At 42.8% G+C, this 27,460-nt stretch overlaps 1 protein-coding gene across 1 annotated transcript in view; it reads right to left on the bottom strand.

Moving 5' to 3' along the window:
* Positions 1-410: 410 nt before the first annotated feature.
* The window catches only part of LOC137525489 (up-regulator of cell proliferation-like), a 37,190-nt gene continuing 10,140 nt past the window's right edge, over positions 411-27,460 (bottom strand). Inside the window, exons 2-3 of the mRNA XM_068246609.1 lie at positions 16,792-17,105; positions 411-5,110 (exon numbers count right to left, since the gene is read on the bottom strand). Of these exons, the coding sequence (XP_068102710.1) occupies positions 414-5,110; positions 16,792-17,086 (4,992 nt within the window). The 5' untranslated portion in view covers positions 17,087-17,105 and the 3' untranslated portion in view covers positions 411-413. The remainder of the gene's footprint in view (positions 5,111-16,791; positions 17,106-27,460) is intronic.

Here is a 27,460-nt window from a genome sequence, read left to right on the forward strand (position 1 = left end):
AAATGTCATTAACACCTAATCTGCTGCATGCTTGTTCAGGGTCTCTGTCTGAAAGTATTAGAGACAGGGGATGTAAGTATGGCTGTGCCTGCGCAGTAAGCTGGACCCACTCAAGCACAAGAAGCTCCATGCTACTGTGCAGGTGGGGTGGTACTTGCATGGCCACGCTGGTGTCTGAAGGTGTGCATGGTCCAGAACTTCCAGAGAGTTCCACCCAGCAGCAGCAACAGCAGCAAGGAGGACGCGAGAAGTCTCTACAGGATCCAGAAGATTCCCTCTTCTTCAGCAAGTATGTGTCTTTTTAGGTATGTCTTTGGCTTGGGTTCACTTTAAGTAATAACTAAAGTAAATTTGCAAAGCATATAATTTTACATTGGATCTCCATGATGGCATCTTACACAGCCATACTGTTATCATTTGGTATTGAATGACTCTTTCAAACTTTCAAGAGCATTCTCTTGTGTGATTGTCTTCCAATCTTTTGGAAGCTTGGCTGGTTCTGCTTTATATTTTTCTGCAAATTCATCATTGAAATGCACAAAAATGTATTTCCAGTAATCTGAGGACTTGAGGCTGGCATCAGGTTGTATGGCCCAATCTGGATAGTACTTCCGGTACTCCTTGTATGGGTGATATTTTCCATCCGTCTCTGAATTTCTAAATCTAGCGTTAGAAACCACAGAGGTGGAACAGATTTCAGTGACCAAAGCCTTATCCATTTCCCATCTGTATCTTCCCAATCCCTCAGGTCTATGTAGAGAAGCGCAGTGCTCCTGGTGGTCACCTCCGACATTTTCACAGGGAACTTTACAGAATGGACATTGCTTCCCACAACCAATCACCTTCTTGAATAATTCCTCCTGTGGTTTCAGTGTCACACTTTTAAGAACAGATGAAATGTCCTTTAATTTCTCATCTGATAGAATTTGATCCTTTATTGTCGGAAGATAAAAAAGGATGTCCTCTGAGAATTGCTCAACATTTGCTGTATTACAGAAAGTGATCACCTTTATTTCATTCTGTGCAATGACTATTTCTGTATTCAGCAACTCACAGAACTGACCCAGGAACGTTGCAATGGTTTCTGTTTCCATACATCTCTCATTCCGCAAGACTTCCTGGACTTTCTCAATTAGAGACGATAAGAGTTTTTCTTCTAGGCATGTATGAGTTGGTGAGCTCTTGTATTTTTCAATAATATGCCTATATATCCAATTGTTCACAAATTTCTCATAATCATTTATGTAACGTAAATAGTATTTAAACATGTTTTTCTTCAGCAAATTTTCCAGTACGTTCTGCTGGAAAGCACTTCTACTGCTAAATATATCAGAACTTTTCATAATCTCATCAATGATCTCCTTGCCTAGATGCCTCAGAATATAATCAGTAAGGGCAGGCTTTAGGCACTGCTCACAGAATTTCTTGGCTCTGATTTGACACTCATCCTTCGCATGGAATATGCTCTCAAATGTCGCCAGGTATTGAGGTTTTAGTTTCTCCAGACAAATTATTGGATCGTTTTCTTGAATGAAGTTATCGTGCATCTTCTGAAATTCTACAGTTGCTTTTCCAAAGATGTGAAGTTTAATATCTAGAATGAATTTTTTTGTAAAATTGATTTTTTTGCTAGCTTTTTCCTTGAGCTTATTATTGATCATGATGAGCAGCTCCAGGCAGTAGGTATCATTATAGTCCGCTGTGGTACCTGCCTTCTCTCTGATGTACTTTTCACACATATCTATCAAACTGGTGGCAAGATCTTTTATTTGGTCTTCTTGTTTGCTTAATGGCAAGCGCTTCCAACAAGAGTCAATGTAACTGTTATCTGCCACAAACTGCTTGTATCCATATCCTTCCAAGCACCTCACATTGTTTAGTTTTTGGTTAATTCCTGCTCCCTCTGTACCCATTTCCTTTTGCAGATGCTGAAAGACTGCTTGGCCAACGTTCCGCTTTGTTAGCACCTCCACCTGTAAACCAGAAAGTGTTCTCTTCCACATTTCTTCAAATTCTTTCTTTGGTTCCACATTTCCAAGTTCACAATTCCTATTTCTGCAGCTTTCTAGGAGTTCAGTTATTTCTTTCTCAATACGCTGTTGTGAGGTTTTCTGGATATTCAGAATATGAAATTTTCCTTTCTGAATAGAAATTGTCTCATTGAGCTTATTAATTGCATTCCTTTCCAGTTCCTTTCTTAGGAATCTTGCACTCATGAAGAAATCATTTTTGTAGCGTTCGATTAGATGAACATTTTCACATTTGCTCTCAAAATATTTTCCTAGTAGATGTAAGATCGCGTTTTCTTCTTCCGACAGTAACTGTTGAAGTTTCGCTTTTAATTCTTCACAAATCTCTGTGTTCAGGTTGTCTGCAGATTCATTTCTGATATAAGTCTCTGTACTGATCATCCAGCTATGGACCTTTTTAGTGAATTCCCATTCCCAGAGGGAGTATTGCACAGACAGTTTGTTATGAGCCTCAGCCACCAGACTGTTTCTGAAACTGAAAATAAATTTCTCATGTTTCACTGCACTCCACAAACTTTTTACCCATGTAATAAAGTCTGGGATTTTGCAATTAACGTTTTCAGACTTTTGTGATCTCAAAAAATCCAGCAAATACATTTTCAGCTCATGAACATTTTCACTATAACCAAAGTTTACTGGAGCCATTGGAGGGATTCCCTGCCAGAGCCCAGGAATGTACCAGTTGTGTTTCTCTAGATCATAGTCCATTACATGACTGAACATCGTGATTCCACTTTTCTTTTCCATTTTTGCTGCCACTTTGGTCATTTCATCCAATTGTTCCAGAAGTTTTTGCCTGTCTCTCGTGTTCTTCTGATGAGCAGATACATCACTCACATTCTGGTGTACAAACTGGCAGTTGGGTTTCTTTCCAACTTCTTTCATTCTTAGGAATGCATGGACTACAATCTGTAGAATATCTTTCATTTCTGCTGTGTTTTCCATGGCCATGTTGACGATCGTGATATCACTTAATCCAACTACCAGTGTAGCCAACTCATTGTCATGTTCATAACTGCCTTCCAAAGAGGCCAACTCTGGAGCTTTTAGACCCTCAGTGTCTATCACCAGGATGAACTCACATCCCAGCTTCATCTGAAAGTTCTCTTTCACACTGAGAAGAGTCATAAAGGCTCCCCGTGTGCATCTTCCACTGGCCACCGGGAACTGCAGACCAAACATGGTGTTCAAAAGAGTGGATTTCCCCGTACTTTGTACTCCCAGCACAGTTATTACTCTCATCCTGCATTGTCCTCCTGTATTTGTGTCCAGTTCATTCAAGACATCAGTTATCCACTGCAAGGGTATGTTGGATGCATCTCCATCCATAAGCTCCAATGGGAACCCTTCTATTAAGAGCTTAGCAGCAATTCCCGGAAGTCTACTGAATTGACGAATAGTTTTATTATTCACTTTTTTGCCCCCAGTAGAATATTCAGCTTCATAAAATTGGCCCAACTCCCTTAAGAAGTGTTCGATTCCTAGAGAACTGTCAGAGATCTTCTGATCCAGCTGTTTGAGTTCTAAAGTATCTGATTTACTATTACATTTCTTTTTGTATTCTGACTGCAACAAAGAAATATTATTTCTAGCAATAGAATCCAACTCAAATTTCATCCATTTTAAGAAATAATGTTTTTCAGTGTCTGATTTGTCAGTTATTGCATCAATAAAATCCACTATGCCTACAGGAATTTCATGCTCGTATTGTTTTTGGTGCAGTGATTTACTCTGCTCTATAAGCTCGGACCGATATTCTTCTGCGCTCTTTTCCCCTTGTTTTGTCATTCTGCACAGTTCCTTCTCTATCTCTGATAGCTTCTTCCACATCTCTCCCTGTAGTTTCAGAGTTTCCTTCTTATATGCTTCCACATCTTTTATTACAGAGGTAATTTTACTTGCACACTGTTTTGCTTTCTGGCATTTAAGGGAATTCTCATCAACAGAGATATGAAGCGCTTGGATTTTATTTTTGATGAGATACAGCTTTTTATCATGTTCCTGATAATTTTTTAAGAAACCCTCAATAGAATTTTGAATTTTCTTCACTAGAGCTGCATCATTTGCTGTGCTGGTTTTTGCAAGAACATCGTTTGCTATATTCATGTTTAAAATTGGCATTAGTTCTTTTATGTGTTTTGTGGTTTCGGTGGTAATTTTTTTACCTCTGTCTGGAGTAACTATGAAATAATATTTGGCCTCACTGTTAATGCAGCCTGATAACAGCCTGAATTGACTCACAGAAATGTTCTCAATGAATATAAACACAGCCGATGAGATTCGAGTCAAGAATGTAAACTGTTCTAAGTTGGACTCCAGTTCTCCTCGTAGGTTGGTCACTGCGATTGGTTCTGGGAACACATCAGATTTACCACAAGGAAAATACCAGGAAATCTCCACAAGTCCATCAGATATTTCTCTTTCAATGTTTCCTCCTTCCATATCATCATGTATGAAGAAGTTATGATGCTGCTGGGCTGGGTTAAGAACCTGGTTCAGGATTTTAGATTTGGATAGTTTACTTTTTCCTAGTCTGACAAAAGAAAAGATTGGCATAGAAATATTTACCATGTTTTCTTCTCTGAACCCTTTACTATCAGCTAATGACGGAGGTCTCCATCTTTTCACAATTTCCCTCATTGCCCACAACATGAGCGTGCAGTGTGACCCATCACCAGCAGGGAGCAGCAGAGGGACAGCAAACTGACACATGGCCATTTTGGTTACAATCTCTTGCTGTAGAAAACAGTCTGAACAATGGAGAAGGACACACAGGACATCTAGAGGGTTTACAGAATCAGTTGAGCTGCTTTCACCCTCATTTATTAGTGAATCCAAAACATTAATTTCAGTTAGTTCCTCTTCTGGTATATCTTTCTCATACTGAGTGTTAAGAGCAGTTCTGTTTAAGGCCATGAGCTTTCTCATGAAGTGTCCTGGGATTTCTTGAATGTTTTGTGGACGAGCATCTTTTAACGTCTCTGGTCCAATATCCAAAATATGCTTTAATGTCAGTTTTGTATCAATTAAATCCTTCATATGTAGATTGTCCAGAAGTTTATGGTACACCTTGCATTTATCTGTGAAAAGAAAAGAATAGTGAGCAACTTAAAAAAAATAGTCCAAAGCAAAACAGTAGAGTAGAAAAAAAAAACAATGTCAACCGTACATCTGTAGTGGTTACTTATCTTATCATAACCAGCACCAGCACCACCACCACCATAATAATCATCATCATCATCTAGTCTTTAACTATCCAGAACAGGGGTGCCTATTGGGTAGATTGCAAATTATCTATTATTAAATCGCAAGGGACTTTTGGGTAGATCCCACATGCCTAATGCCTGGTACACCTTAATTTATGATTGGCCAATCACAGACCAATTTTAACCACCCCTATGTAGTATGAGAGTTAACCTACACAATCTGTTCATAGTATTTAAAATCTGTCGACCCTCCTACTGCATGGCAGTGGTAAAATTGGCCAATGGAAAGTGTGTACCAGGCTTAAGTAATGGATGCGCCACACACCGTCTGCCTAGCTAGCACGAGTTTAGTGCTATATGCTGTCCTGAAGTTTTGCGAAGCAGTGTAGATGATTATGATATTGCAAGGTGGGGAGCCATAGAAGCATTACGTGTTTTTGCTGATTAAAGTTTTGCAGGACACTGAGCATGATATTATAAGCATGATATTATGACTCTGTTTGGTTAAGCACTATTCTATTTGGTTTACTGAGGAGTATCAAGTAAGCTTTTATAGGTATAAGGGGAAACACCTTAAAAAACAAACACAGAGACATTGGGAACCTGGACGGTGTAGTAAGTTCAAAATAAAAAGGAGTATCAATCAGTAGACTGGAGTACTCACAAAATTGGGTTGCAGGGAGTGAAACTTACCAACGTAGCTTTTGGTGAATAACCGTGTTCTCACGAGTACAGTACTTTCACTGTACGTAGGTCACTTTCTCTGGTGCAAATCAAATATAAATAGTGTAAGGCCTCTTGCACACTACATGTGATTCCAATTTTTTATACGGTACAATTTTTGTATTGCATGCTGCTATGTTTTTAAATCTGAACCAAAAATCGGATCATATGAAAAATCGTAATTGCATGTAGTGTGCAAGAGGCCTCAAGAGGAGTTCAGAATCAGAATCAGAATCAATTTATTTTCGCCAAGTAAGTTTGCACCTACAAGGAATTTGTCTTGGCAGTTGCTTAACAAACACAAACAAAAACAATACAAGGACAGACAGTGTGAATATTACAAGTTAAGGACATTATAAGTATAGTGTCAGTAAGCAATGTGAGAATTGTTCATGTTTAGTTCTGTGCTGATTACTTTCAGTCCTAGCAGCTCTAACGTGGTTCAGCATTAAGGGCTTGATTCACAAAGCGGTGCAAAGTGTTTGCACGCCTGTGAAAAGGCCTTTATCACGCCTAAACTCAGTTTAGGCGTGATAAGAAGAAACTCGCGCGATCTCCCGCGCGCAAAGTTTTGCGCGCGTAACGCACCGCGCTGCGCGCGCAGTGTACCGTGCTTCGCGCGCAGTGTCCATTGAGCCCTATGGGACTTTGCGCGCGCAGCGCGGTGCGCTGCGCGCAGCGCGGTGCGCTACGCGCGCAAAACTTTGCGCGCGGGAGCTTCGCGCGAAGAGCAGCACAAATCGGTGATAACTCAGCTTTGCACGGCTTATCACGCCTAAAGTCTTTTAGGCGTGATAACTGAGTTATCACCGCTTTGTGAATCAGGGCCTAAGTATGGCTACCGCTTGAGGAAAAAAGCTGTTCTTGTGTCTAGACGTTTTGGTAGCGATTGACCGGAATCTTACTCCTGAAGGCATGCGCTGGAAGATGGAGTGAGCTGGGTGAGAGGGGTCTGAGGCAATTTTGGTTGCTCTCTTTCTGCACCTGCTAGCGTAAAGATCCTGCAGGGAAGGTAAGCTACAGCCAATTATCCTTTCTGCTGATCGGATGATGCGCTGCAGCCTCCCCTTTTCTAATGCTGAGCAGGAGCCGAACCATACAGTCATAGATGATGTTATGGTGGATTCGATGATTGCAGTGTAGAACTGCACCATTAGATTTTGAGGTAGGCCAAACTTTTTCAGCTGCCGTAGATGGTACATTCTCTGTTGTGCTTTCTTGACAATAGTGGCAGTGTTGTTGTCCCATTTTAAGTCGTTTGAGATCGTGGACCCAAGAAACTTGAATGACTCTACTTGGGTTATTGTGGATCCATTTATGGTTAAGGGGAGGTGCTGGGGGGGAGATCTCCTAAAGTCTATTATCATCTCCATAGTTTTGAGAGCATTTAGTTCCAAGTTGTTGCTGCTGCACCAGGAGGAAAGCTGTCCCACCACATGCCTGTATGCAGATTCATCCCCGTTTTGTATGAGACCAACAACTGTTGTGTCGTCTGCAAACTTCAGAAGCTTAACAGATGGATCTGTGGAGGTGCAGTCATTGGTGTAAAGTGAGTACAGCAGTGGGGAAAGCACACAGCCCTGGGGTGCACCAGTACTGACTGTCAGAGAGCTTGATGTGAGTTTACCAAGTCTAACATGCTGTCTTCTGTCGGTTAAGAAGTCGGTTATCCATTTGCAGATGGATTCAGGTATGTGTAGCTGGGAGAGCTTGCTGTGCAGCAGTGATGGAATTATGGTATTAAATGCAGAGCTGAAATCTATAAATAAAATCCTGGTGTAGGTTCCTGGGGTGTCTAGATACTGTAGTACATAATGCATACACATGTTCACGGCATCGTCTGCGGATCTATTAGGCTTGTAGGCAAATTGCAAAGAGTCCAGCAAGGGATCTGTGATGGATTTCAGATAAGTCATTATCAGTTTTTCAAATGCTTTCATGACCAGTGATGTCAGGGCAACAGGCCTGTAATCATTTAAAGGACTTACGAGGCGAAAATGCTAAAAAAAGTAAATTACCTGCCTCATCTTTTATGGCACGGAGGACGCCGTCCGCGCCCTCCGTGCCGATCCGCCGGGTCCCCCCGCTCATTAGCCCCCCGGGCCGGCTGCCGACCCCACGGCCCGGGTCGGGCTCTCCTTCCACCCGCAATATGGCCGCTTCCTTTGGCCGCGGCTGCGCAGTCCGCCTGGCCGCGAGTGCGGCTGCGCAGCTCTAGGGCCAGCCCCCCCGATCCACGCTACGTAGCTACGTAGCGTGGATCAGGGGGGCTGGCCCTAGAGCTGCGCAGCCGCACTCGCGGCCAGGCGGACTGCGCAGCCGCGGCCAAAGGAAGCGGCCATATTGCGGGTGGCAGGAGAGCCCGACCCGGGCCGTGGGGTCGGCAGCCGGCCCGGGGGGCTAATGAGCGGGGGGACCCGGCGGATCGGCACGGAGGGCGCGGACGGCGTCCTCCGTGCCATAAAAGATGAGGCAGGTAATTTACTTTTTTTAGCATTTTCGCCTCGTAAGTCCTTTAAGCATGTAGGTTTTGTTTTTTTTGGAATTGGTACAATAGTTGCGCTTTTAAAACAGGCGGGAATAATTGAGAGTTCTAGAGATGCTTTGAATATGTCTGTGAATACAGGCGCTAATTGGTCGGCACAGAGATTCAAGCATTTCGCAGAGATAGCGTCTGGCCCCATTGCTTTCCTGGTGTTTTGTCTTTTAAATAGTCTATTTACATCTGATTGGCATATTGTTAGAGAATGCACATCTGGGGACAGGTTAGCAGATTGTGTCTGGTCTTCTGTGTTGTGTACATACTGAGGCACTGCAGGGGGTGGAGACGTTGGCTGGCAGGAAGAGTGTTCAGTTTGCCTGTTGCAGAGATGCAAATTGACTTGTTGTGTTTGGCTAAAGCAGCGCTCTCAGACAGTAATTTGGGCGCCGTCAAAAGACAGAGCCCAAATTACCATAAAAACAGTGTAATTTGGCTGCCAGCAATAGCTGAAAGCCAAGTTACGTATTTCCCCACTGTCCACGGTAACTTGGAGGGGGAATAGTAATTAACGTCGCTGGTACTTTTGCAGCTGCAGGATGAGCTATTTTTCGGCTTTACCCTGAGCCCAAATTTTCCACCGGCTTGAAGCAAATGGGAAACGAATGCTAAAAAAGAAAAGCCAGATACTTACCTAAGGAGAGGGAAGGCTCTGGGTCCTAATGAGCCTACCCTCTCTACTCCCGGTGCACTCTGTGCAGCGCTTCCTTCGCCATTTGAATCCCCTACCATGGGGGACTTTGGAAGTTTTCGGGAGCCTAGTCCTCTGAAACACAGGTGGCTCCATACTGGGCACATGCGATTACGTGTTAGAGGCTGCTCGCAGGGGCATAACTAGAATCCCATTCACCCCCCTGCAAAAATTTGGATCACCCCCCCCCCCCGTCCTGCTAAGGGCCATTTTTTGGGGGGCAGGTGGGGTCGCAGCATGAGGGGAAAGCTGGCCATACATTGGCGGGGAGGGGGGCAGTCCCCCCCTCCCTCACCTTTGGCTCTCCCCTCTGCGCTCCCCTCATGCATTAATAATCAGTGGCTGGCATCGGGCAGCGGCAGATACACATACCTCCATCCACCGGGGAGGTCCATCTCTAAGTGCCTCATGCTACTTCCTGTTTAAACAGCAAGTAGTGCAAGACATTTAGACTATCGGAACCTCCAGCGCGTGGATGGAGGTATGTGTATCTGCCGCTGCCCACTGCCAACCACTGATTATTGATGTAGAAGGGGAGCGCAGAGCCCGAGGTGAGGGAGGGAGGGAGGGAGGGACTGCTCCCCTCCCCATCGATGTGTGGCCATCTTTCCCCTCATGCTGTGACCCTTCCTGGCCCCCTATTGCTACACCCCTGGGTGCTTGCACGTGCGCAGTATGGAGCTTTGGGAGCACTCAGGCTCCTGAAGAGTTGCTGAAGCCTCCCTTCGGTGGCAGAGACAGTTGCATTTGGCCGAATTGGTCAAATGCTGCTATGGTGGATCCTGAGCTGGAACGGACACCAGGAGAGGAGAGGAAAGGCCCTATAGGACCCAGAGCCTTCCCTCTCCTTATGTAAGTATCTGACTTTTTTTGTAAGCGACGGTTCCCATTTACTTTAATTATATGTATGCCTCTGGCAAGTACCTCTGTGAAAGTCATCAAATTTGCAGACGACACCACTATCATCGGCCTTATTGGTACTAACGGGGAGCAGGAGTACCGCAGCGAAGTCGAGAGAATATGCAACTGGTGCAAAGACAACAACCTAGTCCTCAACGCAGCAAAGACTGTTGAACTAGTGGTACATTTTAGGCGAAATCCTACCCCTCTCCCACCTGTCCTCATCGGGGGTACAGAAGTCTCTAAGGTGACATCTGTTCGGTTCCTTGGCACAACTCTTACTAACAAGCTGAAGTGGGAGCAAAACACCACCAAAATCCAGAAGAAATCTCAGCAGAGGCTGTTCTTCCTGTGCCAACTGAAGAGATTTGGCATGCTCAGGGAGCTGCTGGCCAACTTCTATACTTTCACCATTGATCCATCCTCTGCTCCTCGGTCATTGTCTGGTACGCAGGCGCAACGGCCAACGACAAACACAAACTTCAGAGAGTCATAACGGACGCGGAGAAGATCATCGGATCTCCTCTTCCACCTCTCGATCTCCTCCACTCCGCCAGGATGAGGAAGAGAGCCACCATGATCTCCCGTGACCCCTCTCACCCAGGCACCCACTACTTCAAGCTCCTCCCGTTGGGCCGTCGCTACAGGTCCATACCATCCAAAACCACCAGGCGGAAGAACACCTTCTTCCCCCAAGCTGTCCGGTTACTGAACTCCAACCTCCCCCTGTCTGGCCCGCATACCATCGCGCTCTAGCTGGGTCGATCAAACCGGTCCCCGCTGATGCTTGCCTGACCTATCCAGATAGACTCGGGGCTACTACCTGCACCCCTATTATTATTACTATCATTATCATTATTACTATTATTATTATTTACTGGGCTGTATTTGCACAGCAGTGAAATGGTCGATATGAACTGATTCTGCATTTAAATTGTATGTGCTGTACGTCTGTCTTATACTCTGTCTATGCCATGTGAACCACAACTAATTCCGATTACAGCTCCTGCTGTACTTGGCGAAATAAAGTGATTCTGATTCTGATTCTGAAGGCTAGGAACACAACGCTGGATAAGAGGCCCCCAGTAATGATTAAAAAAAAACAAAAAAACTTTAAAACCAAAAAGGAATTAGTGGTGGCTTACCTCAGTGATTACAGAATACAGGTGAAACTCGAAAAATTAGAATATTATGCAAAAGTTCATTTATGTCAGTAATACTGAACCAGACTGAGAGACCATTTAAAGGCTCAGGAACCCTTCGCAAGTGTTTTGAATGAATTAGCGGATTAGAGTCTGACACTAGACATTAGAATATTGAACATTTTCACAATATCCTAATGGTCTGAGATTTTGGGATTCTCATAAGCTGTAAGCCATAATCATCTACATTACATCAAATAAAGGCTTGAAGTATCTCGCTTTGCATGTAATGGGCCGGATTCACAAAGCGGTGCTAACAGTTAGCACGCTGGTGAAAAGCCCTTTATCATGCCTAAACTCAGTTTAGGCATGATAAGTTTAGGCATGATAAGTTTAGGTGTGATAAGTTTAGGCATGATACGTTTGGGAGTGATAAGTTTAGGCGTGATAAGTTTAAGCATCAACTGGGTTAGCACCGCAGTGCACAGCTGATCAAAAGTTTTGCGCTAGCAATGTCTGGTGCACTTCGCATAGAGTTTAATGCCGCTGCTTTGCATGCGGGACTTTGAGCATGATCTAAACTTATCATGCCTAAACTTATCACGCCTAAACTTATCACGCCTAAACTTATCATGCCTAAACTGGCTTTTCACCAGTGTGGTGCAATGGTTATCACGCCTAAAGTCTTTTAGGCGTGCTAACTGGGTTAGCACCGCTTTGTGAATCAGGCCCAATGAGTCTATTTCATATATTAGTTTAACTTTTTTTTTTCAACAATCAATATTTATAGGTTTTTTTTTCAAAGAAAAAAAATTGAAAAGACATGTGGTGCAGTATTATAGCACATGTATGTCCATTGAACAAGCAAGAAAAATAAGATAAAAAAAAGAAAAAGAAAACATGTTTACCTGTTACATTATTGACATAACCCAATTAAGAGCAATGTCTAAGACAAGGATAACTTATTAGTTTCACCTTTTAAGCTGAATTACTGATATGAATGGACTTTTGCACGATAATCTAATTTTTCAAGTTTTACCTGTATTAGAAAAAGGAAGACATTTCTTTGCACTAGGCAACGCGTTTCGTGAATTCGTATGTGTCACATTATCAGACCATGGTCCATATGCAATTCATTTTTTCTCCTGAGTTTTCTCCTTGGTGATATTTTCAGAACTTGTGATAAAATGCCTTTTAAGCCACCAGCTAACAAGAAAATACTCAAAATAAATATGATAACACTTTTTCACCAACTTTTGGGTACTTTTTCAATTTGTAAAATGCTGAAAAGTTATTTTAAAGAGAAGATGAAATGTATATCCTAGGAGAAAACTCAGGTGAAAAAGAGAATTGCATATGGGCCCATGTCTCAGTGTCTACAAATCAATGCAGAGCATACTCAATAATAGACACACAAACAAACGCTCAATATGAAAATGCATAAAACGTTGCTTTAAAACACACATACCGGTTTGTGCAAAATACTATAGCATATATATAAATATAAATCATTAATACAATGTAAACAACTAGTTATTATCATACAGCAATAGTCACACATGATATGATCTAGGATAGAAAAGAACAGTTCGATAAAACATCAACGTGTATTTATATACACACCTATGTATACACACGTTGATGTTTAATCGAAATGTTCTTTTATATATGCACCTGGGTAGGGCAGACCTACCAAAAGAGGATTGGATCTTGTATACCATATGTCTTTACAATTTGGACCAAATTATAATTAAGGGAATTATTCTATGAGTAGCTGTTAAGAATAGAAAGTGCACATTGCTTAGAAGTCAGCACTAAAAGTTATATGATAAAGTGCACTACAGAATAATGTGCATATACTAGGCCCTTTGCTGTGCATTTATCTGTGAAAGGGCCAGTGGGAGCAATAATGACTACTGCAAGTTCTATTTGCTCTGTCAATGGGCTGGAAGACAGATAGCACTGGCCGGTAGAAAGAAGAGGGAGAGTCCTCTATCTATAGTACATTGTGGGTAACAGTACAAACCAGGTATGTGTAAGTAGCCAAAGCATTGAGCGCCTTTGACGCTCACCCGTAGTCTACATAGATTCATCCCTGTGGCTTGGACTTCTGGGTGTGCAGGATAGCATGAGTCACCTGTGATGTCATTACGTTTGTGTGGCAACGGGCTACCAGGCTACAGATTGGGAGTCCATCCGCCATATTAGATGTGGCTGAAATGGGCTAGAAGTCTTCCCTGTAGTAAATGCCATGGCTCAAAGATAGGGAGGGGAGAATGGAATGTACAAGGGGGAAACAGAAGCGCTCCAATAGTGCATTTAAAGATTTTTATTTATTTAAAAAAAGCAATAAATATTGCACTTACATGGAGGTTTCTTTAAAAATTGTGTGTATGTGGCCTGCCACCGATCAATCCTCCAAGCTGCGGTCTGGCCAGGATAAGGGCCGCTCTGTACAACTCTGCAATGTTCCTGCTGGGAGCGAGAGGAGAATGGGGCGTAGCCGCACCATGTATGTGCCGCTACGTCACTACCGGTTTCGGCGTTTGCCACGCCTTCATCAGCCTTCATGACCTGATGAAGGCCTGGCAAACGCAGAAACCGGTAGTGACACATACGTGGAGCAGTCACGCCCCCTTCTCTTGCTTCCAGCAGGAACATGGCAGAGTTGTACAGAGCAGCCCCAGGTCCTGGCCAAACTGCAGCTTTAAGGATTGATCGGTGGCAGGCCACATACACACAATTTTTAAAGAAACCACCATGTAAGTGCAATATTTATTGCTTTTTTAAATAAAAAATCTTTTAATGCACTATTGGAGCGCTTCTGTTCCCCCCTTTCACTTTCTTCAGTTTCTGGAACCACCCAGCGAAGAGCAGCTCTGCAGTGTATTAACAAACGGACACCCCCTTTAATATTGTCAACAAAATAAGCCCTTTTTTTAGATAGATAGCACAGGATAAAAATGTTTTGTCTTCTGAGAATGGAATGTGCAGCTGTGATAGTTTACTTCATCCTAGATAAAGTATGCACTGTCTAATAAATTATGTCTGTATATGTCCAGCTATACTGGAATTACGCAAAAGGTGGATCAGCGCAACACCAGGCCGCCTCCGAATGGCTTCCATCAGAGATGCGCTGAGCCCCCCCAGGAACTACCGTTTTTAAGTAGCGCTGTTCATTTCCTTGCTATGTACTAATGTAATTCGTTTTTGGTCAGCTGCTCCCACTTAACAGCCATGCTTTTGGTGTATATGCAGAGCTTCTGTTTGGGTTCAAGGTGCGTTTGTAGTTCCTGGGGGGGCTCAGCGCATCTCTGATGGAAGCCATTCGGAGGCGGCCTGGTGTTGCGCTGATCCACCTTTTGCGCAATTTTCGATTTTATTTGATTAGCCGCACCCAGGCTATGCATATACATAGGTTAGAATTTAGTTAGTGTTAGGCCCCTCCCATGGAGGATTGACTTCTTCGCAGTGGGAGGGACGAGTACTTAATAGGTTGCATGCAAGCTGTTAATGGAAACCAACATCCTCCTCTAGTGGTAGACAGGTCATGTGTATGCTCGGTGTGTATTCGACCCCACAAGTGGGGCTTGCACTCTTTTGCAGGTAGGCACTAGTCTGTTTTTAAGTAGCGCTGTTCATTTCCTTGCTATGTACTAATGTAATTCGTTTTTGGTCAGCTGCTCCCACTTAACAGCCATGCTTTTGGTGTATATGCAGAGCTTCTGTTTGGGTTCAAGGTGCGTTTGTAGTTCCTGGGGGGGCTCAGCGCATCTCTGATGGAAGCCATTCGGAGGCGGCCTGGTGTTGCGCTGATCCACCTTTTGCGCAATTTTCAATTTTCGATTTTATTTGATTAGCCGCACCCAGGCTATGCATATACATAGGTTAGAATTTAGTTAGTGTTAGGCCCCTCCCATGGAGGATTGACTTCTTCGCAGTGGGAGGGACGAGTACTTAATAGGTTGCATGCAAGCTGTTAATGGAAACCAACATCCTCCTCTAGTGGTAGACAGGTCATGTGTATGCTCGGTGTGTATTCGACCCCACAAGTGGGGCTTGCACTCTTTTGCAGGTAGGCACTAGTCTGTTTTTAAGTAGCGCTGTTCATTTCCTTGCTATGTACTAATGTAATTCGTTTTTGGTCAGCTGCTCCCACTTAACAGCCATGCTTTTGGTGTATATGCAGAGCTTCTGTTTGGGTTCAAGGTGCGTTTGTAGTTCCTGGGGGGGCTCAGCGCATCTCTGATGGAAGCCATTCGGAGGCGGCCTGGTGTTGCGCTGATCCACCTTTTGCGCAATTTTCAATTTTCGATTTTATTTGATTAGCCGCACCCAGGCTATGCATATACATAGGTTAGAATTTAGTTAGTGTTAGGCCCCTCCCATGGAGGATTGACTTCTTCGCAGTGGGAGGGACGAGTACTTAATAGGTTGCATGCAAGCTGTTAATGGAAACCAACATCCTCCTCTAGTGGTAGACAGGTCATGTGTATGCTCGGTGTGTATTCGACCCCACAAGTGGGGCTTGCACTCTTTTGCAGGTAGGCACTAGTCTGTTTTTAAGTAGCGCTGTTCATTTCCTTGCTATATACTGGAATTACGACAGGCTCTTATCTACAGAAAATAACTTAAGTTAACTAATAAGCTAACCAACCTAAGTATTTATGTATTCAGAAATGTATTACTGCATAACCCAATAGTTAATTATTTAAAAAAAGAGTTCTGCAAAAGCCCTGATTAGTGGCTATATTGATAATTTTGGTGCACCGATAAAATAGCCACTTATTGCTGCTGTTTGGCAGTTAATAGCCGCCAATCACAGCTTTTAACATTTCCATCTACAGCGATGAAAATATTGGGGGGTTAGGGCTGGGAGGCAGGGGTCTTTAACATTAGGAGTGTGTGGGTGGTCCTTAGGGGTTAAGATTAGGCAACACGGGAGGTGTGAAGTTAAGGTTGGGCATGGGGGGGTTGGGGGGGCATTGTGTGTGTGTGTGTTAAGGTTAGTAACCGAGGGGCACCATTTTTTACTAGTTGACTTTTTTACATGTACATTAGACATAGAGCTGTAATTCAGTGTATGCCTCCTGAGTAGATAGCATTTAAAAACAGTGGTCAGTTAAATTTGGTTGTGATCTACATAGAAGTGATCGTGTTAGCAAGATAGGAGTTTGGAAGAGGAAAAGCAGTAAAGATAGAAAAACACTGAGCCTTGGGAAACACTGAAAAAGAGGGGTGTAGAAGAGGACAAGATACCTGAGAAAAGGTTTTGGAATGAGCAGTCAGATAAATAAGAAGCTAGAGATAATGCTGATAGTGTGCACAGTCTGGAGTAGGAAAGGAAATATCAACAGTGCAAAGACAGAGGAAAGTACCATGAAAGGGAAAAGAGAAAGGTTGCCTTGTGACTTGGCTCTGAGGAGCTCATCGCCATCCTCCATAAGAACCATTTCAGTTATGTGTGGGTGTCAAAAACCAGACTGAAGAGGTAGTGAAGAAGTGAAATGCACAAAACCATCCCTGAAATATTCTTAAGTTACAATGAGAAGTTACCCACTTTCTGGAAAGAGCTTGGACACATCAATCAGATCTGGAAATCTGGTGACCATGTTCTCGAGATGGCAGAGGAATTTATGGCAGGGTTCTTCTCCATTCTGCAATAGGATATTTATCATCTTTTCAGATCTCACCACTGGATTTTCTTCTTTTTGGAGCTCAATAATATCAAGCAGATTTATAAGACCTGTTGACCCCACCTCATCAAGCAAACCATCCACGTCCTTCTCAAACACGTCCAATAATTTCCATTGAAGACGTTTTATAATCTCTAGTGCTTTCTCACCAGAAGCCATGATTGCTTTATTTCATGACCTGTAAATACATTTATAACACAGTTACTTTGCCAATCTGCAATAAGTGTTCTTTAATAATTCTGTTGAGGGGCTACACATGATAAGGATAGAAAACTCATGAGCTAATCAGATAAAGGGATGCATTAACTGAACGTCGGTAAAATGTATGTGCACAGAGAATGGTTGTTACGCAAAACCAGTGCTGGGCCGAAATTACCCGTGAGCGTAATTACGCATCGTAATTCAATGCAAAATTACGCGTAAGCCCTACGCGTAACTTACGGTCTTACGCGTAATTATTTAGCCATAAAGCGGTATCGTAATTACACCGTCTACCGTAATTGCTAGGTATGCGTAATTTTACGATGACTTACGCGTAATTTTACGCATAATTACTAACGTACAACTCCCCTTTTCTAAGAGTAGCCAATCAGTCAACATCCTAAGCAACCAATAGTATCTTCTCCCGCCCTTCAGTATATAAGTGTACGTTTTGACGCATACGAATAATGTGTACGCAATAGCTGTCACATTGACGGCTATTGCGTACACATCGTCCGTATGCGTCAAAAAGTACGCATTAATGGGTATTACGGCACTATGCGTAACATCGTAGCGTAAGTGCCTACATTACGGTATCCTTACGCGTAACTGCGTAAGTTAACGCGTAATTACAGTGATGAACCGTAGATAATTTTTCTACGCCGTAACCGTAATTGCGTAATGCGTACTATCGTAAAATTATGCGTAATGATCAGTAAGCGTACATTTTTCCATTACGACCAGCACTACGCAAAACACAGAACATAAATTATGCAGTTTGTGTTACCTGTGTTATACACACAACGCATATGTTACCTGAATAACACACACTATGCAAATAGTATAATGAACCTTAACCCATTCGCGTTCCGTCGTTTTCACTTGAGCAATGTTCACCTCCCATTGATTAGCCTATAACTTTATCACTACTCATCACAATGAACTGATCTATATCTTGTTTTTTCGCCACCAATTAGGCTTTCTTTGGAGGGTACATTTTGCTGTAAATGCATTTTAACAGTTTTCAGCCATTATAGTTTTAAAATAATACATGCCTCCATAATTAAAACTCACGTATTGTATTTGCCCATATGTCCCGGTTATTACACCGTTAAAATTATGTCCCTATCACAATGTATGGCGACAATATTTTATTTGGAAATAAAGGTGCATTTTTTCCGTTTTGCATCTATCCCGATTTACAAGTTTAAAATAAAAAAAATATAGAAATATTTCATCTTTACATTGATATTTAAAAAGTTTAGACCCTTAGGTAAATATTTACATGTTTTTTTTTTTTTATTGTAATGGTTTTTTTTTTTTTTTATATTAAACATTTTATTTGGGTATTTTTGGGAGGGTGGGATGTAAATCATAGATTTATAATGTAATTGTGTGTTCATTTTAATTTTTTTTACTTTTAGTTGTAGTTTTACTTTTTGGCCACAAGATGGCGGCCATGAGTTTGTTTACATGACGTCACTCTAAGCGTAACACACGCTTAGAGTGGCGCATGGGGAAGGCAACAGCCAGAAAAGGGGCAGCTTCTGAGAGAAGCTGTCGCTTTTTCAGCTGGGAAGAGGAATCAGTGATCGGGCACCATAGCCCGATTCACTGATTGCCTGGCTAACGAACCGCGGGCCGGGAGCGCGCGTGCACGCGCGCGATCGGCCGCGGGAGCGCGCATGGTTCCTGGACGTAGTTTCTACGTCCAGGAACCAAAATAGGTTAAACAAGCAGTGCATACGTTGTGTGTACAACATAAGTTATGTGAATTGTGTACCTTATGCTGCAGCTTGGTGTTTGGAACGTGGTTGTTGTGATACAACCAAAACTATATTTGCATGAAGTCATATGCTTGACCCTATTGAACGACTATGAAGCGATAACCCGCCAACCCACCAAATCTTTGTAGGCTGTATTTATCATAGCTCTTTTAAGGCTTTTTTTTTTTTTACAAAGTTAATTGAGAAAATTTTTAACCTACAACGAGTGAGCGCTGGTCCATTCAGTACAGTGGAGATACCATGGACTCAAATCACAGCAATACTCTAAAGGTGGCCACTAACGGTCCAATTTCTAGCGAAAAATCGTTTGAGCGATCAGAAATTCTGATCGGATTGGTTGTAAATAATCTCCATAGATGGGCACAGTCAATTACAAACGATTATAAAAATAGTCGTCCAATTGGATTTTCGGCAAATCAAAATTTGGATTTTCTTGTTGGTTGTGATAGATAGGAAGCAAAGATTGGTTCTTTGATGGTGTAGTGATCAGAATTTTTTGATCGCTCAAACGATTTTTTACTAGAAATTGAATCGTTAGTGGCCACCTTTAGGTTGAAACTTGACACAAGAGAGACAAGTCTAGCAGAGTCTAATAAAACAGTTACACATTTACCATTCACAGCACATTTGTTTTACAATAGGCATAGCTGGACATGCAAATGTAGCAAACAGTGATTGATGTCTGTCCCTTTAAAGCGGACCTGAACTCAGAACTTGATCGCAGCTCTAAAAGATAAGCAACAGCATAATAACCTTTAAATAAAAGAAACATTTCTTTGTTACAGCTGATTCAAATCCTGCAATAAATCTGCAGTGTCTACTTCCTGCTTTCATAGAAGCATACATATTGTTAACATCCTGTATTTACAAATGAGCTCTCTGCCGTGGCAGTCAGCTGACACAGCTGAGGCATCAAATTACAACCTGTGATTAGACACAGATGAGGGTAAATTAGACAGGCTAAACTCTCTAAATACATACAGGGTGCATTTCTCTATGTTTTCCTTCTGTCCTGTGCAAGAGTTCAGGTCCACTTTAAGAGATGGACTCACTAATAAGTGGACAACTTAAAGCCATATGGCCCATTTTAAAGCAGCAAAAACATTTATTAATTTCAAGTTTGACTCTGCTGCATGGAGCAAATCTTCCTGGCCAGGACCACCAATCTCCAGGTCTTGCCACTATCAGATGCACCCTTACAGCTTTTTATTAAATGTAGGCAGTACAATGGGTTCTCTTTTCTGTATCTTCATCAACACCGCTTGTATTTTCCTAGTCTAAACTGCTTTTCAGTTTAAATAGTTTTTAAAGTGAGTTTATGCCACCAGGAGTAGAATTCATTAACTAGTGATGGGTGCAATTCTTGCGGTGAGGTTCACCAGGTGAACCTGATGGTCAAAAGTAAAGGCTTGCTCTCCATTACATTGCACAGTGCTTCCACTGCTCCTGTCTGTGTCTGTCCTACCATTAAATCTTTACAATGATGCCAGTAGCCTTACATTGCACTCATTTCCATGCACAGTGGCTTCAATTCATAAAGCATTACCGCATTTGGTTATGCTGAAAACAGCTGACTTTACCGAGCACTTAGGAAAATGTCAATTCATCAAAGCTGTTACCACATAAAAAGCTCAAATTACCGAGCAGTGAGTTAAATTACCGACTTGTGCGGTAATTTCCTCAACATGTCAGTAAATGTCAGTTCACCAAGGTTACAGCAGGCGGTAAAACACTGAATCATGTGTGGTGATTACCACCGCTCACTGCTCAGTTTTGTGTGCATATCCCAATAATTGACAGGAGCAGGCAGCCAAAAGAAAGATCCCCTGTCTCCTGCAAGTGCTAGTGATAGGTTGTGTAGGCTTCTTGGGGGGGGGGGGGGAGGGTGTGTGCAAGTGAGCTTTTAGACCCCCCAGGCAGCGAGCACAGAGAAAAGAACAAAAGATGCCCTTCGGACTCCCTTCCGTAGTGTAACCCTTTGAGTTCCTGTTTGAATATGCAGAGATGCTGGTGTAGAAATCACCAAGCATGGCATGTCTAATGTCTCCAGGAAGTTCATCTAAGCTGTGGCAATTAAATAAAATGTTAAGAAACACTAATGGACAGATTCAGAGCAGCAGAGGCAGTATAACAAACAGTATATATAGCAAGTGTGTACATCTTAAGGGATGTCGGTATGCCTCTATTGTAATTGCCTCACTGCAGCTTCTAAGGACACAGAGACACTCCAAGCTGCTCCAAGCTGCTCTGTTGTTATTGAACAGCCTTTGATGAACTGAAACCATAGTAGTTCAGTAAGTTATCAAACATCTACCGCACATGTGAAAATATTGATAAATTAGCACACACAAATCTGAAATTATGAATGCAGTATTTTAATGACTTTCTTTTTTTTTAATGGAACAGCCTTTGATGAATTGAAGCCAGTGTCTCCATCAGCGCAAGGGTGTAAAAATTGTGCCCCCCCCCAGTAGACTCGAGCACATTGCCCCCTCCCCTCCTACATTATATAAGTAGCCAGAGTGCTCCCTTCCCTAGTACACCAGATTCTCTGATATTCGGCACGGACGGGGATCTCCTGATGCCGGATACATGTGCTTGCCAACTGGCCAAAAAAGCACACATTTTCCCCTTGTGTAGGCAGAATACTCACTGAGCCTCCACCGATCGTCCAGAGATGTCCTGCATCATCTTTTTTTTTTGTAACTCAATTTTTATTGAAAAGTTTTTTCAAAATGTCAACAACACAATAACAGCAGATGAGATTTGTAAACATAATAGTGGTTATCATAATGGTTCGTCAACACTGCATAATAGTAACCGTAAATAGTTTAGTAAACAGGACATCTAATATATCTAATGACAATGATTTTAATAAAGAAGTTGAATCATCCCATCTAACTTTTTTAGGCCCTTATTATCTTAGGTCATTGTATGTAGCTTTTGGCCATGCAATAATATGAAAATAAAAGAAAATTATATAACACAAATGGACAATGTCTACCAAATACTCAAATAATTACGCAGAGTATCACCACCCCTCATTCTCCCACTCCCTCCCCCCCTGGTCCCCGGACCCGCCATTCTGTCGTCAATAGGAAGGTCTCCAAGTATAAAGCATCAGAATCTATTTCTATATTCTGTTAATGGCAGTTCAAAGTTGATATCCCAAAAATCCCAGACTGTAGAGAATAAGTCGTTTTTTTCATGGGATAGATAAGTAAGATATTCCATGGTTCGGGTATGTCTCACTCTCTGAATTACTTCCTGTATAGTAGGATGTTCTCTATTTTTCCAATTTGAAGCTATGGCTATTCTTGCCGCAGTCAGTATGTGGTTCAACATTTTAATTGTGTGTCTACGGCAGCCTTGAGGTGGTTTTCCAAGTACATAAGACCATGGGTCCAGTTTTATGTCTTTTTTTAGGACTTGCTTTAATAGTTCCCTAATTTTTACCCAGAAGGCCTGAATTTTTGGGCAGAACCAATATATGTGAGAGAGGGTTCCCACCTCTCCACATTCCCTCCAGCATAGGTCTGAGAATTGTGGATATATTTTATGTATCTTGTAGGGGGTATAATACCATTTAAATAATATTTTATATATGTTTTCTTTCGTCTTAGAGCAAAGTGAAGTTTTTCTTGCATTAGCCCATATTCCTTCCCAGTCTGTGATTTCTAGTTCATTTTGGAATTCCGTTTCCCAATAGGTCATGTAGGAGTGCTTGGTAAAGTTCTCCTCGGATGGGACATTTAAGATTGAGTATAATCTGGATATTAAATGGGGTATTCTCTCGGTTTCAAGGGTCAATGTTTCAAAGTTTGTTAAGGGGGAAAAAGGATTTTGGCCTAGCAGGGCCTGTATCTGTGATCGAATTTGAAAATATAATAGAAAGTGACCTCTAGTTAAGGAAAATTTGTTACAGAATTCGGGAAAAGGAAGTAATTTTCCAGTAGATGGGTCGCATACATCTCTCATTGAGAGTAGAGATTTATCCCTGATACAAGAAAAGTCAGTCGCCATGTCTTTGCTTTGTATTCTAGTCAGCATAGATCTGGTTGCTTGTAAGCGGAGTGAGAATCGTATCTTTCTCCAGAGTGATAGGGTGAAGTCTACCGAGCTCAAGGTATACTTTCCGGAACCTCCTCCGCCCTCTAGAGACCATAGAACTGAGTCTAAGGTTCTAGGAGAGATAGAAGCCTCTTCTATATCTATCCATCTTGGTCTAGGGTCCGAGGAGGACCATTGAACAATTTGGCGGAGATGAGCAGCGTAATAATATTTTTGTAAACTAGGTACTGATAGCCCCCCTCTTGTTCTATCTGATTCCATGACAGATCGTGGTACTCTGGGGTGTTTATTTGCCCAGATAAATCTATGCATACTTTTTTGGAAGTTTTTTAATTGGGATTGAGGGATTCTGACTGGGAGAGTGTCACATAGGTAAAGAAGCCTTGGGATTGCATTCATCTTAAGGGCATATATCCGGCCATACCAGGATAGATTATATTTGTTCCACTCGGATATTTCTTTAGTTAATTGTTTAAACATGGGAGAGAAATTATGGTCATATAGTTTCTTGGAAGTATTGGTGAGGTTTATACCCAAATATCTGATGGAATTTAAATTCCAGTTGAATGAGAAGCTGGTTTTCAGAGATTCCAGCATGTCTGGGGGAATATGGAGAGGGAGGGCCTCGGTTTTGTCCTGCATCATCTCGCGGGTTTCCTAGCAGCTTTCCGGCTTCCCCCGTGCACGGAAGCCGGAGTGTGAGCTTACCCACATCGGGTCATGTGACACGCCGACTTACGTGCACAGATGCCGGAAGCCACTAGAAGCCCAGGAGGTGAAACAGGACATCGCTGGAGGATCGGTGAGAATTTTGTGGCCGGGTAAACCCCCCAGAACACCCCACAAAAAGATTCCGGTTATCCATCTGGCACGCCGGTTAGTTGAGGCTTCCAATTGCCTGAATTCCTGATAACGGGGACTCTGCTGTACAAAGCAGCGCCATTAAACTCTATGCGACGTTTCGCGTGCACCAGACTTTGCTAGCGCAAAACTTTTGATCAGCTGTGCACTGCAGTGCTAACCCAGTTGGTGCTATAGTTATCATGCCTAAACTTATCACTCCTAAACTTATCACGCCTAAACTTATCATGCCTAAACTTATCATGCCTAAACTGAGTTTAGGCGTGATAAGTGGCTTTTCACCAGCGTGCTAACAGTTTGCACCGCTTTGTGAATCAAGCCCATTATGTTTTCCTGGGCCCCTCTGTGCCTTTTCTGCCACTCCCTGGCCCTGCTGCAATCCTGGCTTGTAATTGCCAGTTTTAGGCAGTGTTTACAAACAAAAGACAAAAGCATGTGATAGGCTGTGTGAGTCACAGACTTGGGGCAAATGCAGTGCAGATACATCTCCAGTCTTAAAGGATACCCGAACTGAAATGTGGCATAATGAGATAGACATGTGTATGTACAGTGCCTAGCACACAAATAACTATGCTGTGTTCCTTTTTTTTCCTTTCTCTGTCTGAAAGAGTTAAATATTAGGTATGTAAGTGGCTGACTCAGTCCTGACTCAGACAGGAAGTGACTACAGTGTGACCCTCACTGATAAGAAATTCCAACTATAAAACACTTTCTTAGCAGAAAATGGCTTCTGAGAGCAAGAAATAGGTAAAAAATGGGAATTTCTTATCAGTGAGGGTCACACTGTAGTCACTTCCTGTCTGAGTCAGCCAATTGCATACCTGATATTTAACTCTTGCAGGCACAGAAAGAAAAAAAGGAACACAGCATAGGTATTTGTGTGCTAGGCACTGTACATACATATGTCTATCTCATCATGTCACATTTCAGTTTGGGTATCCTTTAAGGCTAGTGATGAATTCTGCTGCTATGGAGAGTGGGGGAAGGATGGCTTGCAGTGTATTATGGAGTGGCACAGAGTAGAAGGGGTAAGGAGGAGAATAATGGAGTTAGCTAGGGCTTGGATGAGATACTCCAGCAGTCCCGATCTTTTGCAGATGCATCACAGAGTGGAAAGGGGGTTGTCTGGGGTTGCTGTGTGCATTTTGTGCCGAGATGGCCCCAAATAGCTGCCTCGGCCAAGAACCACCAAAGGTGTTTATGAGGCTTTAGTTATGGCCATCTTCAGAACTCTAGTAATACTGAAAGGAAAGTTAAAGTGGACCTGCAGGCAACCTTTATTTTGTAAAGTTAGCTACTTATCTCTGTTTGTGGAGTGGCCCCTGCAGGGCATAGCATTATAGAAAGTTTAGACCCTGGGTCTAGACCCATGACGCCTAGTGACACATTTGTGTCAGGTGCCATGGGCCCTAGGGCGGCCTTTTGCAGTATTTATCTATACTGGGGCAACTATACTAGCTATACTGGGGCAACTATACTATCTAGGGGCAACTATACTACCTACACTGGGGGTAACTATACTATCTAATCTGAGGACATCTATACTAGCTATACTGGGGGCATCTATACTATCTATACTGGGGGCATCTCTACTATCTACACTAGGGGCAACTATACTAGCTATACTGGGGGCATCTATACTATCTACACTAGGGGCAACTATATTATCTATACTGGGGGCAACTATACTAGCTAACTATACAGGGGCAACATTACTAGTTATACTGGAGGCAACTATACTACCTATAATATGGCAATTACTACCTATACTGCGGCAACTATACTATCTATACTGGGGGCACCTATACTAGGGGCAACTATACTGCGGCAACTATACTCCGGCAGTCGCCAGAGAGATATGTAGAGGGCGCTCTTCTCTTGCGCAGACTGGCCACGACTGGCCAAAGTTACGGGACTCAGTACCGGCGATACAGAAGACTGAGGACGGCTGATGCCTATGAGAGCTGATCGCTGTCATTGGCTGTTGGGGGGAAAAAATTAAATAAAAAAATAGGGGATTTCCACAAAAAAAAAAAAAAGATAAATTATTAAAAAAATAAATAAGCGATCAGAGCCCACCAACAGAAAGCTCTGTTGGTGGGCAGAAAGGTGTGGGGATTCATTTGTGTGCTCAGTAATATGGCTTTATAGTGAGCTTTTAAAGCTGCAGAGCACTAAATTGTAAAAAATAGCCTGGTCACTAGAGGGGTGTAAGCCTGTGGTCCTCAAGTGGTTAAGCAAGCAACCCTTGCCACATCCAGGACTGGTCACATAGACTGAAAACATGCATTGCCCACACAACTGAACACATGGTGTAATGCTGCACTGTTAAGAAGAAACACTACATATCTGCCACCCACTATACATACACACGACAAAACCCCCACACAACAAGATAGCTACCATTACTTACACAGCAAAACCATGCAAACATATGGATATGAACTATGAAACATAGTGGATAATTATTATTATTTATTGTATTTATAAAGCACCAACAGAATACAGAATACAGAAACTTTATTTCGCCAAGTGCGACCGAGGTCGTACCTGGAATTGGTTGTGGTCCACATGGCAGTGGCAATAGAACAAAGACAGAGGTTGGCAATAAGACCATAACAATAGTACAATAGTAACAATAGTACAAACAAAACAGGCAGTAGCTCGCAGTTTTGGCAGTTGACGCTATACAGAACCCAGATACCTCGTAGCAATGTCAGGGATTGAATTTGTGCTGCTCAGGGATTTGTACATCATTCTGCCCTTGAGTTGAGTTCTACCAACAAGTGCGCCGGGGAGACAGCTGAGTTATTTGCTGGCCCGGGCACCAATGTGCCTCGGCCAGGCTAATTGAACTGAATGTGACTAGAGTGCCACCGAGGGGCTGGAGTTCAACAGGACTTGGGGAAAAAAGGTGCCTCTACGCCTGTTGGTTCTAGAGCGGATGGTCCTATAGCGTCGGCCCGATGGAAGGACCTTAAAGAAGCAGCAGCCCGGGTGGGACAGGTCCTGGGAGATCCTGTTTGCCCTCGTTGTCATTCTAGTGCTGTATAGGAGGTCCAGAGGTGGCAGAGGAGAGCCAATGGTCCTTTCCGCTGTACTAATAACTCTTTGAAGCTTATACTTATCCCTGGCGGTTGCTCTTGCATACCATACAATACTGGCAGAGCACAGGGTAGCTTCAATAGTGGCAGTGTAGAAGCTGGACAGCAACTCCTGAGGCATACCAAATTTTTTTCAGTTGGCACAGGAGGAATAGTCTCTGCTGAGCCTTCTTCTGGATTTTGGAGGTGTTCTTCCCTCACCCAAGGTCGCTAGTTAGGGTTGTTCCCAGGAACCTAACGCTAGAAACCCTGGAGACTTTAATCTTGATGTGTGGGTTGGTGTCTCCTGAAGTCCAAGATCAGTTCCACTGTTTTGGTTGCGTTAAGGACAAGCTTGTTGTCCTCGCTCCAAATGCAGATATTCTCGATCTCGCTGCGATAATCGTGTTCCCTAACCGCCGATGAGTCCAATGATGGTGGTATCATCCGCAAATTTGATGACCTTTACGGAGTCAGCAGACGAAGTGCAGTTGTTGGTGTACAGTGAGAACAGGAGAGGGGACAGAACG

The sequence above is a fragment of the Hyperolius riggenbachi genome, chromosome 7 (genome assembly GCF_040937935.1).
Source record: "Hyperolius riggenbachi isolate aHypRig1 chromosome 7, aHypRig1.pri, whole genome shotgun sequence".
Taxonomy (NCBI): Eukaryota; Metazoa; Chordata; class Amphibia; order Anura; family Hyperoliidae; genus Hyperolius; species Hyperolius riggenbachi.